The 16,432-nt window shown below is 38.9% G+C and overlaps 1 protein-coding gene across 2 annotated transcripts in view; it reads left to right on the top strand.

Annotated features, from left to right (window-relative positions):
- Positions 1–16,432, top strand: part of ntn1b (netrin 1b) — a 61,078-nt gene that overhangs the window by 21,743 nt on the left and 22,903 nt on the right. For both annotated transcript variants that reach the window (XM_084404941.1, XM_084404942.1), the window contains exon 3: positions 8,892–9,080. In XM_084404941.1, coding sequence (XP_084261067.1) covers positions 8,892–9,080 — 189 coding nt within the window. The remainder of the gene's footprint in view (positions 1–8,891; positions 9,081–16,432) is intronic.

Genomic DNA, 16,432 nt, shown 5'->3' with positions numbered 1-16,432 from the left:
AAAGCATCTGACGTTTCCTAAGGCCACTCTTGCTGCAAAGTTACAGCGCAACAGCTCCGTTGGCAGGTTGACTGTTCCCTAAGATTTGCAGCTGCTCTCACACTCTTAACACTGTACATGTAAAGAAAAATTAAAGTGCTGCAAATTAATCACCAATTACTCAATGGGTGTGTTGCGTTTATGAAAACAAACAGGCAAAACTCGGAGATAAATCAAATGACTAACAAGCCGCGCAATGATTCGCTGATGCAATAAGTCAGCGTGGTGCGATGAGTTTCACCCTGGCACATTTCGCCTGTGATTATATTCCAAAAAGAAACATACTCTCCTCAACAGAACATGCCGACACATCCACCTATTTTGTTTATTTTCCCAAACTGCTCAGAAGCCCTGAAATATTAGTGCGACTAATGTGTCAGCCAGTGATTTAATTGGAAATTTTTATGGGCCAGTGTTTTCCAGTGCCGCCCGCCCAAGCAGTCAAGTCATTCTTACTGTAAGGTCTTGTATACTCAATGCCATTTTGATTCAGTAAGCCTCAGAGAGGTTTAATAACACAGCACAGGGGTTCTACGAGGAGTCAATAGAGTGTGACATGAAGATACACAGGCCATGAGAAACAAGTTACGATTCTAAGAACAGTTGGACCGCTTCCCTCTGAGAGTTGAGCGTAGTAACGGTACCAGCCGGATTCCTTATGGGATAACCTGGGCCAATTCCAACACTCTAAACAGGAGAAATTGCCAGAGATATTCTGGCTATTATGTATTATTATCCATTTCATGTTGTTATCATTGGCACAATGCACTAGCGAGATTTATTCATGAAAGAAATGGAGACCTGGACATCAGCCATGTGCACAGATAGACCCAGAGTGGTGCTCAAGCACCTTCCTTTTTGGTCTCAGACTAGATAAGTGCCCTTTTCTAAGGGTACGTTTACATGACAATAATATGCTTAAAACGGAGAAGTTTTTCCTTTAAGTTTTCCACGTACAGACCATGGTCAAAACGATCCCCATTCACAGAGATCCGCGAAAATGTAAAAAAATGCTGTATTCTGCTGCCAGGCCATTAGATGGCGATGAAACACTATAGACTGAACATGTAATACGCATGTGCATGACGTCATCGTCTTCAGAGATTCACATTTGTGTCGTTTATACAGAGACCGTTTTCAAAAACTTGCACTTTGAAATCTGTTTTCAAAAGTTTGCGTTTTCAGGCACCCAAAATGCCGTTGTCGTGTAAATGAACGGCCAAAACGCATACAAAGTTTTACGTTTTTAGTTGAAAACGGTCTCTGAGTAAACAGCAAAAACGTGAATCTCTGAAAACGATAATGTCATGCACATGCGTAGTACTGTACGTGTTCAGTCTATAGGGTTTCATCGCCATCTAATGGCCTGGCAGCAGAATACAGGGTTTTTGTTCGTTTTCGCAGATCCGTGTGAATGGAGATCGTTTTGACAATGGTTTCGTCTGTATGCAGAAAACTCAAAGGAAAAACTTCTCCGTTTTAAGCACATCTTACCCTAAGACCTAAGTAAAAAAAAAAAAAGTTTGGCCCATGGCATCAATTCTCAATTAAATGTGTGCCGAAAATTGCATTAAGATCTAATTCTACGTCCCTCATCATATAGCCACCTTGCAAATCAAGCAGAGCAGCATTCTCTGGTAACAGCCAGGTAACGATAATTTCAAATTAAACTTCTATCACAGTATCTTAGAGCCGCCTAACTAGGCAGTAGCCCCACACTTTACAACAAAAAGGCGAGTCTGGCATTAGAGTAAAATAGCGTTTGCAATGCTAGACTTACAAGACTTTGCAATGAGTGAGTAAAAACACAGAGCTTAAAAAGGCAAACACAAACAGGTGGGAAAGTTGATCACACACAGGTGGGATTAATGAGACCATAATGAGTCCAGGCAGGCAGTGGGTTTTGGGAAGTGTAGTTCATGATTGGAAAGCACAGGAGACAGGCCCTCTGGGGGTTATCCTGGGTACTCCAGCTGGCGGGTGTAATGGTTTCGTTCATGAATGAATCAACTGGTTTGAACGAATCAGTGAATGACTTTGACTCACATATTTAGGCCGCCACCTACTGGTGGTTTCAGTTTAATATAAAGATATCATATACAGAAAAGTATAATTTCATTTTTCTATATTAAAAGATTTACATTTAAAACACCAATTTCATAACATTATTCTTGCAACTAATTGCAGTGTAAATGTATCTAAATAATAATATTAATAGTAATAATAAATTGTAATTTCTGTCAGTAATGCACAACATCGATTTAGCTCATTTACCAATTCCAGCATAATGCCAACAAAAGACATATTTAGGATGTAACTATCTTCATATTATGCATTTTGTATAGTAATTATGAGAGGGGTGCCCTTTTTTCTCACTTAAACACCTCCCCCCTAAAATGTCTGTCCAGCCCTGCTGCACATTACTTATACTTACTATATATTTTATATATGTAATATTTTTATATATTTATCTATATAAATCTTTATTTTGCAATGAGTTGTCCCAAGACACCTTAAGAGGCTCTTGACCTCCAGAAGCCATTTCAGGAATTATTGTGAGTAAGCCTAAAAGAGTATATACTATATAATGTTGTCTTACAACTTTGCTACTGGCACGTGTCCCTGTGCTGATCCCTAAGATAGTATTTTTGGCTTTTTAAAGCATTAAACATCACATGAACTAGTAGGCTGAGTAACAATCTACTTTGTAATCCAATAATACTTAAGCAGGTTAAATGATGATGCCATTCAAAGGTCACATACATTTTTGCTTTAAACGTGCAAAATCATACCGATTTGTGATGAATGCTGTAGCAATTTCACAGCCAGTTAGTGGCAGAATAAGCTCTTTGTTGTCTTTTGCTAGTTAAGCGCACGCTGTGGCTTTATTTGGTCAGATCGTATTTGTTGAGACATTGTATATCACTTTCACTAGGCAACTGTGGCAAGCAGTTACACAAACAAAAAGCAGGGAGGTCCGATTGCCCCGCTAATTGGTGCTGGCAAACTATTACAGAGGCCCGTAACGGAAACTCCCCCTTAATTCTCACCCGTCATTACATCACAGCACACTCGGGCGAACAGAGGCTCTTCCAGGTGGCCACGCGGGAGAGGAAAGATCTTTAAAAATGAGAAGCAGCAAACCTATTTGAAGAAGAGCGTTTTGTTTGTGAAAGCATTTGCATCTTTTTTTAAACAGTTCTTTAATCATTACAAATAGTGAAATTATAACTGTGACCTCTGAAACCTTTTCCAATTAAAAAAAAAAGGTTACTCAAGGGGGCAATATGTTTTTATAGGCGATATAAAAAAACGATTATATATTTCATAATTTAATCAGAGCTGATTTTTTGCTAACTCAAAAAAGTACAGCCTAATTTTCACCGAAAATATATAATACATAGTTCAGGGACTTGATTCATGAGGAGTTTTAATTTATTTATTTACATTTCCTGAACCAGACGAATAAACTGATTCACTAAAATGAATTGGACTTTTCACTGCTGCATATGAGAGAAAAAGAGTATTGTTTAGGATTAATCGATTCACTATAGAATTAATCAGACAGTGCAAAGTATGAGAAAGAGATTCGTTTAGGATTAATCGATTCACTAGAATGAATCACACAGCGCAGAATGAGAAAGAGAGAGAGAGATTCGTTTAAGATTAATCGATTCACTAGAATGAATCACACAGCGCAGAATGAGAGAGAGAGAGAGATTCGTTTAAGATTAATCGATTCACTAGAATGATTCAAGCTTTAGCGCTACAGTAAATGAGAGAAAGCGAGAAAGGACTGTTGAGGTGAGTGTTTGATTATTCCCTAAGCTCAGGCATTTGAAAAACAATGTAGCTAGCGTTTGGTTGTGGAAAAACTCATTGGAAAAACTAGCTTGCTACTGGAAACACAGCAGAACTAGGTAATTTAGTAGTGTGTGTGTTTCTAACTTGGCAAACCTAGGGTTAATTTTACCCCCAAAGCTACTCAAATAGCTGGTAGCAACTAAAATCATGTGTTTTTATACCTACATAAAACTCTATTTACAATGAAAAGTAGCTAAAGCCTGCTCAAAAAGTCGCTAAATGTCTCTAAAGTTAGATGATGTCGTGCCAACGGTCTTTCTCCCCTAATCCGTGCTCACACAGGCTACTGTATTTTAATATTAATATAGCCGAATATCCAATAAAGTTGTTTCCATTTACATATTTAATGGGTTGAAGTCGCTCGCTACAGCCAGGTGTGTGAAAAGTCGAAAAGTCACATCTAGTGACAAAGTTGCTAAATTGTCAACCCAGATACTGTACAGTACATCCACTTCTTTCCACATAAATACATATTCTCAACTTACTCACACATGGCAGTTTATGATATCAATGATCATATTAGTGGCTCATGAGTAACTCTCTTTTTCCCTTGAGCTTACATTTTATCTAAGGCCATCAAAAGCATTCCAGATAGATAGATACATATGATTCATTATTGTACAGTCATTCTCCTGGAACCTTTGCTACTTTCCAAAAAAAAAGAGAAAAGATGCTGTGGAAATGAGCTGTAGTTTAAACTCTTAAAGTAGGTAGTTAAATGTGCAATAAGGGGTATTTAGTGTATATATATATTTGGGCACAAACGATGTGCAAACACTGATGGGTCGTCTTTTTTTAACCAATGTATCTGCCCTCTTTGGTCCACATGCACCATTTGGAATCACTCAGTGGTAACATTAATGGCAGGATTCAGTTCATTTGACCATGTTTAAACCATCTAAGTTTAGCCTGATAATTTGCCCCATTTCTACACCTCTTGCTTTAGATTTTCAGTTCTCTGAGGATTACCAGTCACTCACCCAAAAAAACCCTGCAAGGCTTTCGTAGTGAGAGGAGCTGGTCTCTGTTGTGAATAATGGAGCCATGCTTGGCTGAATGTCTTTTCACATGCAAGCTTGGCGTGCCTGGATGAATGACAAATGTAACAGACTTTTTCCATTTCCAACTAGTTTAGGCAATCAATAATACATAATCTCCTCAATGTCTGATTAACTGACATTGTGACATATTTGTAATAATATTGTGATCCTATCAGAAGATAACGGAGTAAAAACAAGGAAGAGATTTAATGTGCAAACAATGTTTTGACAAACATTACACAAGCACAGATCTGCTGAGTGTGAGGAACAAATTTCGGCGCAAATAAAATCATAATGAATTAGGGTTTGATAATGGAAAAACATGTTCATTCTTTTCAGAAAAAAAAGAAGAAAGTGCCCTGAAGCTGGTGCAAGGAGAGCAATTAATTTCAATTCTAATTTACTGTTACAATATCAATTTGTGTTGTGTTTTTCCAGCTGAAAAAGTCTCAAAAAATTATGTCAACATGAGGCCTCATTTCAGAACTGACTTGACTAAGTATGAGCACACTGTAATTTTTTTAATGCGCTTCTTGAAGCGAAAATGTTGTCGCTATCAGAAGTAGCATGGAAGATCGTGTGGTAAAGAGAGAAAGATAGCCAAGGTCTGGTATGTTATCACTATGATGAGTGGTTGAAGTGTTCTAGGTGTCGGCTGGATAAAACATGACAGCTGCTTAGCACTTCTTTTCTGTGTATGTGTGAGTGATGGTCCATGTCCCTATTTAGTCACACTCAGCAGGTGTGATGGTGCCTGCAGTCTCTGTGTAGCAGTACGAATGTGGCGTCTCTTTTGTGGTTATTTCAATGTATATACTGTATATCAGGAATGGAGTTACCCATCTCTGTTCTATATCGATCCATAGACTGTGAAAAAAAAAAAGGACTACGCAGCTTCACTCTCTTCCATTGTAGAAAAGTAAAGTCGTGTCATCAAGGCCCCGCCCACACTCCTGCAAAATCGGTTAGTACGGTTTACTGCAGAACAACTCATTATGTTGGAGTGAAACAAACAGTTATGGAAATGTAGAAATGAAAGTTAAAGCTCCAATCTCCCCCCAAAAACCCGGAAAAAAGTCCTTTGGTGCCTCAGGGACTAGGCTACTTCCCTCAGAGAAGCTGTCAATCTCAGCTGTCAATCATGACGTCACACCTCCGTTTTTATAGCATCAAATACAGTGAGGAAAATAAGTATTTGAACACCCTGCTATTTTGCAAGTTCTCCCACTTAGAAATCATGGAGGGGTCTGAAATTGTCATCGTAGGTGCATGTCCACTGTGAGAGACATAATCAAAAAAAAAAAAAAAAATCCAGAAATCACAATGTATGATTTTTTAACTATTTATTTGTATGATACAGCTGCAAATAAGTATTTGAACACCTGAGCAAATCAATGTTAATATTTGGTACAGTAGCCTTTGTTTGCAATTACAGAGGTCAAACGTTTCCTGTAGTTTTTCACCAGGTTTGCACACACTGCAGGAGGGATTTTGGCCCACTCCTCCACACAGATCTTCTCTAGATCAGTCAGGTTTCTGGGCTGTCGCTGAGAAACACGGAGTTTGAGCTCCCTCCAAAGATTCTCTATTGGGTTTAGGTCTGGAGACTGGCTAGGCCACGCCAGAACCTTGATATGCTTCTTACAGAGCCACTCCTTGGTTATCCTGGCTGTGTGCTTCGGGTCATTGTCATGTTGGAAGACCCAGCCTCGACCCATCTTCAATGCTCTAACTGAGGGAAGGAGGTTGTTCCCCAAAATCTCGCAATACATGGCCCCGGTCATCCTCTCCTTAATACAGTGCAGTCGCCCTGTCCCATGTGCAGAAAAACACCCCCAAAGCATGATGCTACCACCCCCATGCTTCACAGTAGGGATGGTGTTCTTGGGATGGTACTCATCATTCTTCTTCCTCCAAACACGTTTAGTGGAATTATGACCAAAAAGTTCTATTTTGGTCTCATCTGACCACATGACTTTCTCCCATGACTCCTCTGGATCATCCAAATGGTCATTGGCAAACTTAAGACGGGCCTTGACATGTGCTGGTTTAAGCAGGGGAACCTTCCGTGCCATGCATGATTTCAAACCATGACGTCTTAGTGTATTACCAACAGTAACCTTGGAAACGGTGGTCCCAGCTCTTTTCAGGTCATTGACCAGCTCCTCTCGTGTAGTTCTGGGCTGATTTCTCACCTTTCTTAGGATCATTGAGACCCCACGAGGTGAGATCTTGCATGGAGCCCCAGTCCGAGGGAGATTGACAGTCATGTTTAGCTTCTTCCATTTTCTAATGATTGCTCCAACAGTGGACCTTTTTTCACCAAGCTGCTTGGCAATTTCCCCGTAGCCCTTTCCAACCTTGTGGAGGTGTACAATTTTGTCTCTAGTGTCTTTGGACAGCTCTTTGGTCTTGGCCATGTTAGTAGTTGGATTCTTACTGATTGTATGGGGTGGACAGGTGTCTTTATGCAGCTAATGACCTCAAACAGGTGCATCTAATTTAGGATAATAAATGGAGTGGAGGTGGACATTTTAAAGGCAGACTAACAGGTCTTTGAGGGTCAGAATTCTAGCTGATAGACAGGTGTTCAAATACTTATTTGCAGCTGTATCATACAAATAAATAGTTAAAAAATCATATATTGTGATTTCTGGATTTTTTTTTTTAGATTATGTCTCTCACAGTGGACATGCACCTACGACGACAATTTCAGACCCCTCCATGATTTCCAAGTGGGAGAACTTGCAAAATAGCAGGGTGTTCAAATACTTATTTTCCTCACTGTAACTAACTGAAACTAAACTTATTTAAAGAACGAACACTTGAAGTTACACCAGCATGATAAAAAAACTACAGAAAATGACAGAAAACATCTTTGGAAAAAATTTATTTGAAGTGTAATTTGATTGTTTAGATTGTCTTACGTCCCATTCGATTACATGAAGAGGGCGGGGATTATGACCTATACTGCATCCAGCCACCTGGGGGCGATCGAGAAGCTTTGGCTACACTTTTCAAGACTTGTGTGGCACACTTGTATCAATTAGATAGATAGATAGATAGATAGATAGATAGATGAGTCAGCGAGATGCGCACCAACAATCTGCCTCTTTTGAGCTCTGATATGTCTCCCGTTATGTTGTGTATTGCAATATTTTATGTTCAGCTGTGCTATTGCTCTGCTAATTCAACCTTCACTCTGCTCTTACTGACGGAATGTGGAATCAGTGAAGATTGGCCACCAGGCCCCGCATATAGAGACATGAAACCTCCATTTCTATATTGGCCAGTGTTTCAGTTTCATTGTCCAACCCCTGTAGATAGATGAAGGTTGAACACCATTTGCCAGTAAGGGTTAGAGGTGAAAGCCATGGGCAGGTGTGTGTGTGCCAGATCTGGAGCGATTCGTTTTATGAAGCCATTGTCTCTTAATAAAACGTTGTAAATAGACGGAAGCCCAGAGATCCAATGATGTCATTAAAATAATAAAGCTCTCTCAGGATACTAGTCATACGTCTAGATGAATCTGGCCTGTACTCTCTCGCTCACTGTGTTAAGGGTCTTTTATGATCACCAGGGGACAGAAAATCATTTCACATCACATCAGATTCAGACTCCACATTTACCAGAAGTGGTACACCCTTCAACACCAATAAAGCAATAGTATGATTGTTCACTATAATATATGATCATCTGTGAGAAATGTACTTTTACATGGGTATTTTACAGATATAAGCATTTGTAAAAATGTGGGAATGTGATCTCGGAGTCATTTTCCCATTGCAATTTCCTGTCAGTTAAAGCTCTCAAAAGGAACGTGTAAAAATGTATTTTTAAACAGAAACAGACAAGGGAATGTATTTGTGAGAATTGAACAACTGCCACTGCCACTAAATATATCTCTTGTTTTTTTTTTTATCTTCCCAATGTCCATCTCTTCCAAAGCCTGTCACTGTAATCTTCACGCCCGCCGCTGCCGCTTCAACATGGAGCTGTACAAGCTATCGGGCCGCAGGAGTGGAGGAGTGTGTCTCAACTGCAGACACAACACAGCCGGACGGCACTGCCACTACTGTAAAGAGGGCTACTACAGAGACATGACCAAGGCCATCTCACACAGACGAGCCTGCAAAGGTAAGCAATCACTGCAAATAATGTACTTTAAATCTAGATAAATAAATAAAAACATGTTAATATTCCTCAAAATTGTGTCCAAACTAGCCTAAAACAGCCTAAAAGAGAACAATGCTGTTGATTGAGCATTTTGAGAGTTCACAGCATGAATAATTTAATGTGGTAACTTAACTTTATGGGATTGTTGCTTTGCTGTCTGACTACTATTAGTTTTTTGTTGTATAGTGATGTTAAAAGATCATCTGCACTTAGAGGGCTGGCAAAATGGGCTCTCAATAAAACTTGGCTGCATGCCTATACAGTAGAAAGGTGATTTTTTTTTTACTTTTTTTTATCGATGGTACTTGACTAGAGAAAACGGAGAAAAAAGGCTGTTGTCTTCCTCTTTTACCAAATAGGTGGGAAGACTTAAAACACCCATAATTAGGGGTGGGTGATATTGCAGCAATATCATATCACGATTTTTTTCAGGAAAATCACGATTCACGATTTTATCACGATTCTTTTTCATGTTGGTTTTACTATTTTGCAAGTGACTGAGCAGTACAGACAAACTAATGTCCCTATTTAAAAAACAAAACCTTACAAAGTAACAAAATATAGAATAAAAAAAAGAATGGCAGACATTTAGGCCAAAGTGGCGAAGATAAAAATCTTTGTCGAAATCGACTGACATGAAAATTTTGATTGTGATACTTTTTTTGGCCCTATCGCCCAGCCCTAAGCCGAAACACATTCCGCTTTATGCAAGGCAGGCCGTATCGTGTGATTGAGTGAGCGGACATCATGTGGATATCGTGTGAATATCGTAGCGGCCGGAAGCTTTTTGTGCTTTGTACACGACCGACCGCTGCTCTGAGGCAGGGAGATGTGAATGAGTGAGCGGCGGGAAATGTTTTCTCTTCTGTACATGGCAGAGACCTGTGGAACTAGAGAACCCTTAGCTGTAGTCTCCTTGCTCAGCTCGCAGCTTCACCACAGAGGGGAGAGCATGAGAAGCCGGGTTTGTTTCCTGAAGGGTTGGGTGAGAGAAATGCGGACACTTTGTAGGCATGAGCTCATCACAGGGGTCAGGAGCAGCGGTGCTTCTGAGTGGGCATCGCCCAGGCAGAAAACACAGCGGTCAGGAAGGAATCTGAAAGAAAGATGTCATACTCACGGGAATGCCAATCCAGGCACCGTCCTCTGGCGAGCATACCTCAACGGCGAGCTGTAGATGGCTTCTTGAAGACAGTGTAGCTGTCTGAAGGAGAACGATTCTGAGAGAATGACGTTCAGCGGCGCCTTATTGAGCGAAAGAGCGCCGCCTCTATTCCGCGCTTGAACGCGTCTGGGTGAAATGAAAAGTCTGCGAGATTTCATAGGGCTCTGAAAAAAGTGTTTACCCATACTAGCATCAGCTACTGACACAATGTCGAGAGAACCAATCTCTAAAGGGAACTGTTGTTCTGTCAGTTCCGCCCAACCCCTCAAAGAAAAACACCGCCGCGTACAGGTAAAAAAGCTATTAGTGTCCTATTTTTACCATAATGTTGTTTGACGAGGAGACAAACAATGCAATTTTCAGTGATAAACATACCCTTACATAATAACCCTCTGTCGATCCGACTGTCTGTGGGCGGGGACACAAAAATGCGGAAGTATATTCTGTAGTTTTTATGAAAGCCCTGAATTGTTGTTGACAAATAACAGGAATTTCTCAGTCCCGGTGACACAGAGAATGAGCACTACCAATTGTAACAATACAAAGCGGGTTGAAAATCGTCAAAGTTATACTATAATGAGGTTTGTAGATGGTCATTGTTATTAAGGTCTGTGTATTTATGTAATATACATTTACATTTAATCAGATGCTTTTATCCAAAGCTACTTAAGTAAAGGACATCACACACAATTTATCATAGAGAATCGAAATTATTCACAGTTTAGCAATTGCTAAGTTACAATAGCAAAAACTAAAATGCAGAAAAGTAGAGAAAAGACATAACACTATTTGCTTTGCTTAAATGAGCGTTTCATATTAATAGTCCATATGTAAAGAATCCATATGTAAGAATTAAATTGATTGAGACATTTTTTCATTTACTTGAATACACTTACTTGGGAAAACAAAAGTAGCAGTACTGAGAACAATTATTAAGCCAGTACAATGTTTTTTTGATTTTATCCAGAAGAAATTGTTGTAATTAAATAAATAATAAATTACACAATTTCTGAATATAAATTATTTTGAGGATCAACTACATAATGAAACCATTCAATTTAAAATGTCCTTCTTCATATGAACAAATAGGCCCCAGGTTCTTTTATATAAAATTGTATTTAATTGCTTCATGATATACAGAACTCTTAATGACTTTGAGCTGAAAGAGATTAGAATAAGACCGTTTTTGTACAATGGGGTTTCCCTGGAAAATGAGCACAGGCCAAGCAGACAAGGAGGACTGCCATGGAATTTGGGACAACAGAGCATATTAACAATAATAGTGAAACAAGCCAATTATTCACTCACCCATGAAAGAAAATAAATGTAAAGACACCAGAGATTACGCACATGTTCTAGACCTCATGTTCACACTTAGTGGTCAGATGGGCTGTAAGGTCCTGTTAAAAAACATAGTGAGCTGCCTTTAAAGCATCATGGGCACACTCCCAATGTTAATTAAAGGCGCCGATATACTCACAGCAAAGCTCTTTTTCGTTCTTCATTTAGGGTTCTTCCAGCGATATTCTGTTATCGAACATCTGACGCCGCCCACACTGCTGAGAGCGACGGTTAGATGAATATGTAAATATGTGCAGCGCGCTTTACTCTCAATAACAAAATAAACAACACAACAAAATTATAAAACTAGCAAGCAATTTAATAAAGCATAAGAAAAGCATCTGATCATAGCAACGTGGATATTTTTGTTTGCACGAGCTCTGTAATCGGCACTCCAGTTTATATCCAGTTTAAGTCACGTCACGTTTATATTATAACTTAGATTATAGCAATATTTTAGCAATAGCAATTTATTATAGCAATAGATTGCTTAAAATCAAGCAGCTTTACCGTATTAAACATGAAAAACAGTAACAGTGTCTCATTACATCAGAAGTACTACTGCATTTTCTACTATAAAGCAGCTCTCCAGTGTTCATGTTTTCACTTGCGAACGTCTGACTTCCACGGACTCGTGAGGAGAAACGAACTGATTTCGTTTGAAATGTCATCACATCAGTTCGTTCTTCGATTTCGTTTGAAGTATATTGTGGCCTTTTGAGGTTGATTGGGCATTGAGATGACTGGAAAAAAGTGTCCCAATCAACCTGAATTCACCCCTATCAAAAGGTACAGTAGGTAGCATGATTATGCTTTATTTTGGCCAATTTCTAAGGCAGCACTGCATATCCTTTGCAAACAAAGCAATGCATTGTGAAAAGCTTAGTGAAAAGAACCATTCAAGATGGATAAATGAGAGAAATGTTGGTTATAAATAATGTTTAAATGCCAAAAATATTGATAATATTCCAGTGTGTATTTCTATGTTTATTAGAGTATTTTGAAATTATCTTGGCAAACTTATGCTAATGCACTCTGTTGGAATCAATCGTGAGTGTAATCTCCCATGCACTTCACATGAGGACCATAATTGGTATGACACACCTGCTGCCCATGTAGAATGCTCCAAATCAGTCACTTATGCAACTTTCCTAGCATTTCAATCAAACTTTCCTACTAGGTTTTGCAACGGGGCCTGATTGTGAACATGAAATGATAAACAAAAAAGATGGGCACACAGTTGTGCAAATACATGCCTAAAGATAAGAATATCTATTATTTTAAATATATATATTATATTATTCATTTTAAAACATGAAATCCGTTCACAGCCTTGCGAAATCAGACATTCCAAGGCGGCTGTAGTTTTAAATGCATGGATTTTATCCACGGTTGGTCCACAGATGAATTTCACAATGTCAGTCCCCCGGGTTCCCATAGTCCATTCACTCGCAAAACATTCTTTGCTATTGCATATTTCCCACCTTCAAGCCAAGATAACTTGTATTCTCATCTGACTCTAGCAGACCCAGAGTTTGACGGACTGAAAGCTTCAACAAACCGCAGCATAATTGATATGAGAGGCTGCTAACCCAATCACTGGGGTAGCTTAATTTTTTTGCGGACTGTCGGGTTCTAATGTGCAGATGTGATGGATGGCAAACACTGCCCATGTTACATCGACATTGCTGTGTGTTATCACAAGAGGAATGCATTTGATTCAGGGGAGGTTACAAATGGTTTTAAACAGCTTTCCCCTGCCAGCCAAAACATTTACTCGGGCTATATATGGGATGCTCGGAGGCCAGATGCGAGGGATACGGGCTTGTAAGGTCTTGTAATGACCTTAACATACAGAATATGGCCGGTAGAGTCGAAGCTTGTCCGGGAAATGCTGAGGAGTTCCAGTCACCACTATCAAGCTGATTGCTTCACTCGTCTCAGGTGACAAACTCCTTAACATTGTGACGTCGTGTAGCGGACTGCTGTATTTATTGTTCGTGTCAGCCAACCATCTCACTGTGCTTATTTTGGATGGGGAAACGCAACATCGTTCCAGCAGTGTTCAGCGCGTACGGAAATTCTATCGGGGGTCGTTTGGAAAAGGAAGGAATATTGCTTGTAAATAACAAGACGGCAGAGCACCTACCAAGACAAATCAGACCCAAAACCAGATCCATTGTCAGTGGCAGTCTGGAACACCTCATGCTTTATATCCCAGATTAACAACTTCATCCCTCATTGAGTTCAGAATAAACACCATGTCACATTTCTTTCTGTCCCATATTTGTTAAAGGAAAAGTTCATCCAAAAATAAAAGATCTGTCACTATTTATTTACTCACCTTCATATCATTATTAACCCCTTTGACTAGGGCTGCTCGACTAATCAAAAAAAAAAACCGAAATCACTATATGCCTTTGTGCAACTAACAAATTGTAAAGGCTGGGGTTTAGAGGCATGATCTAGAGTCTCGAAGTGGCTTGATTTGCAGTAAATGCTGCTCCACACAAACTCAGCAGAAAATGCAAATAATAGTAATAATAATCATTTTATAGTCTTATAGACTATTTTATAGTCATATTGATCTAAAATCAAAAAAATTTGGGCCAAATTGTGCGGCCTTAAAAAAAATAAAAAAAATAATTTCACCTTAAGTCCCAATCACTATTTTTATCAGAAAATTTTCAATTAGATTTTCCCCTAAATCATGCAGCCCTACCTTTGACTTTCTTTCTTTTGTGAAACACGGAGGAATTTGAAAATATAAATAATTTTTTATGCAGTTGCAATGAAAAGAGAATACAAAAACGATGCAAAAATCACCATAAAAATATAAGTATTCTACAGCCCTACAGTAAATTCAAACTTGAAAATGTATTTAAAAAAAAAAATCGTACAAATCCAACCTAGATCTCTGTGCTGATTTCTTTAAAGAAAGTAGCAATATCTGGTTTGTGAACAAATTGTTCTTCTGAGTCGGCTCTTTTCAATTAACCGTTTTATCTTTTAATTAATCAATTCATTCAGTTCACAAAACAGGTCTAAATGAGTAGTTCACTGACTCAATGCAATTAACTGCCCTCTGCAGGACTATTAGTGAATAACTATTACTTCAGATGTAGAATATAGTGCACAAGTCATTTGGACTCTTTTTATCGTGCTTTTGTATCCTTTTTGAAGTCGCCATTAATTGCAATTGCATGAGCGAGCTGAAATAAAAAATAAAAAATGTTTTCCTTTCGTGCTCCACTGAAGAAAGTGTCATATTGGAATGACATAAGTGTGAACAAATGATGACAGAATTAAACATTTTCGGGTGAACTGTTCCTTTAAACACGGAGAGGGGTTTTCAAAAGCCATGAGAACTTACAGTCTATGCCGCATTGCCCCACGCTCATTTCCCCAGCATCTCTTCTTACTACTGCTGAATTATTAGTAGCTCTGGTTTAGATTATGTGCTGTAGAGCTGTAGGGTCGCCTGTGAAGGCGTAAGAGCGGTGTCGTAATTCAGCAGGCGGTGGGCTGGTTGGTGGGTGGCTTAAGTGCAGAACTGTAGCTGCTTTTAACCGAATGTTAAGTGAGCATTGAAATTCAAAGCATCCCACCACTGTGTGTAGCATTTATTAACATCAGCTAAATCATCAGTGATGGGGAATAGCGAAAGCAATCCAAATTAAACTGATGCACTGCTAAAACACTGTTCTTAAATGTGTTTTTAGTGATTTCTACAGTTCTTCCATGTGTGCCTTCTATTCAGAAAACAATATGCAGAGTGCATTCTCTTCTCTTTAGACAAATGCTAAGGCCCAATATGTATTCTATATATGAATGTGAATGCAAATATTTTACTGAAATACTTCACAATCTGAATTTCATACTTTGCGTTCTAAAATGTTTATTGAAATTTCTTCTACAGTCAATTTTCTCAATCAGACAGATAGACAGAACGACAGACAGACAGAACAATCAAGAGAGGGATAGAACGACAGGCAGATAGATAGATAGATAGATAGATAGATAGATAGATAGATAGATAGATAGATAGATAGATAGATAGATAGATAGATAGATAGATAGAGATAGAACAACCGACAGATATAGTTATGTAGGTAGGTAGATAGATAGATAGATAGATAGATAGATAGATAGATAGATAGATAGATAGATAGATAGAATGACCGACAGATAGATAGATAGATAGATAGATAGATAGATAGATAGATAGATAGATAGATAGATAGATAGATAGATAGAATGACCGACAGATAGATAGATAGATAGATAGATAGATAGATAGATAGATAGATAGATAGATAGATAGAACAACTGTCCAATAGATAGATAGATAGATAGATAGACAGACAGACAGACAGATAGACAGACAGACAGAATGATAGATAGACAGACTGAGAGACTGAGACAGACAGAATGATAGACAGACAGAGAGACTGAGACAGACAGACAGACAGATAGATAGATAAACAGACAGACAGACAGACAGACAGACAGACAGAATGATAGATAGACAGACTGAGAGACTGAGACAGACAGAATGATAGATAGACAGACAGACAGAGAGACTGAGACAGACAGACAGACAGACAGAGAGACTGAGACAGACAGACAGACAGAATGATAGATAGACAGACAGAGAGACTGAGACAGACAGAATGATAGATAGACAGACAGAGAGACTGAGACAGACAGAATGATAGACAGACAGAGAGACTGAGACAGACAGAATGATAGATAGACAGACTGAGAGACTGAGACAGACAGAATGATAGATAGACAGACAGACAGA

Source organism: Rutilus rutilus, assembly GCF_951802725.1.
Source record: "Rutilus rutilus genome assembly, chromosome: 1".
NCBI classification, from domain to species: Eukaryota; Metazoa; Chordata; class Actinopteri; order Cypriniformes; family Leuciscidae; genus Rutilus; species Rutilus rutilus.
This window is presented reverse-complemented; position numbering and strand designations above follow the sequence as displayed.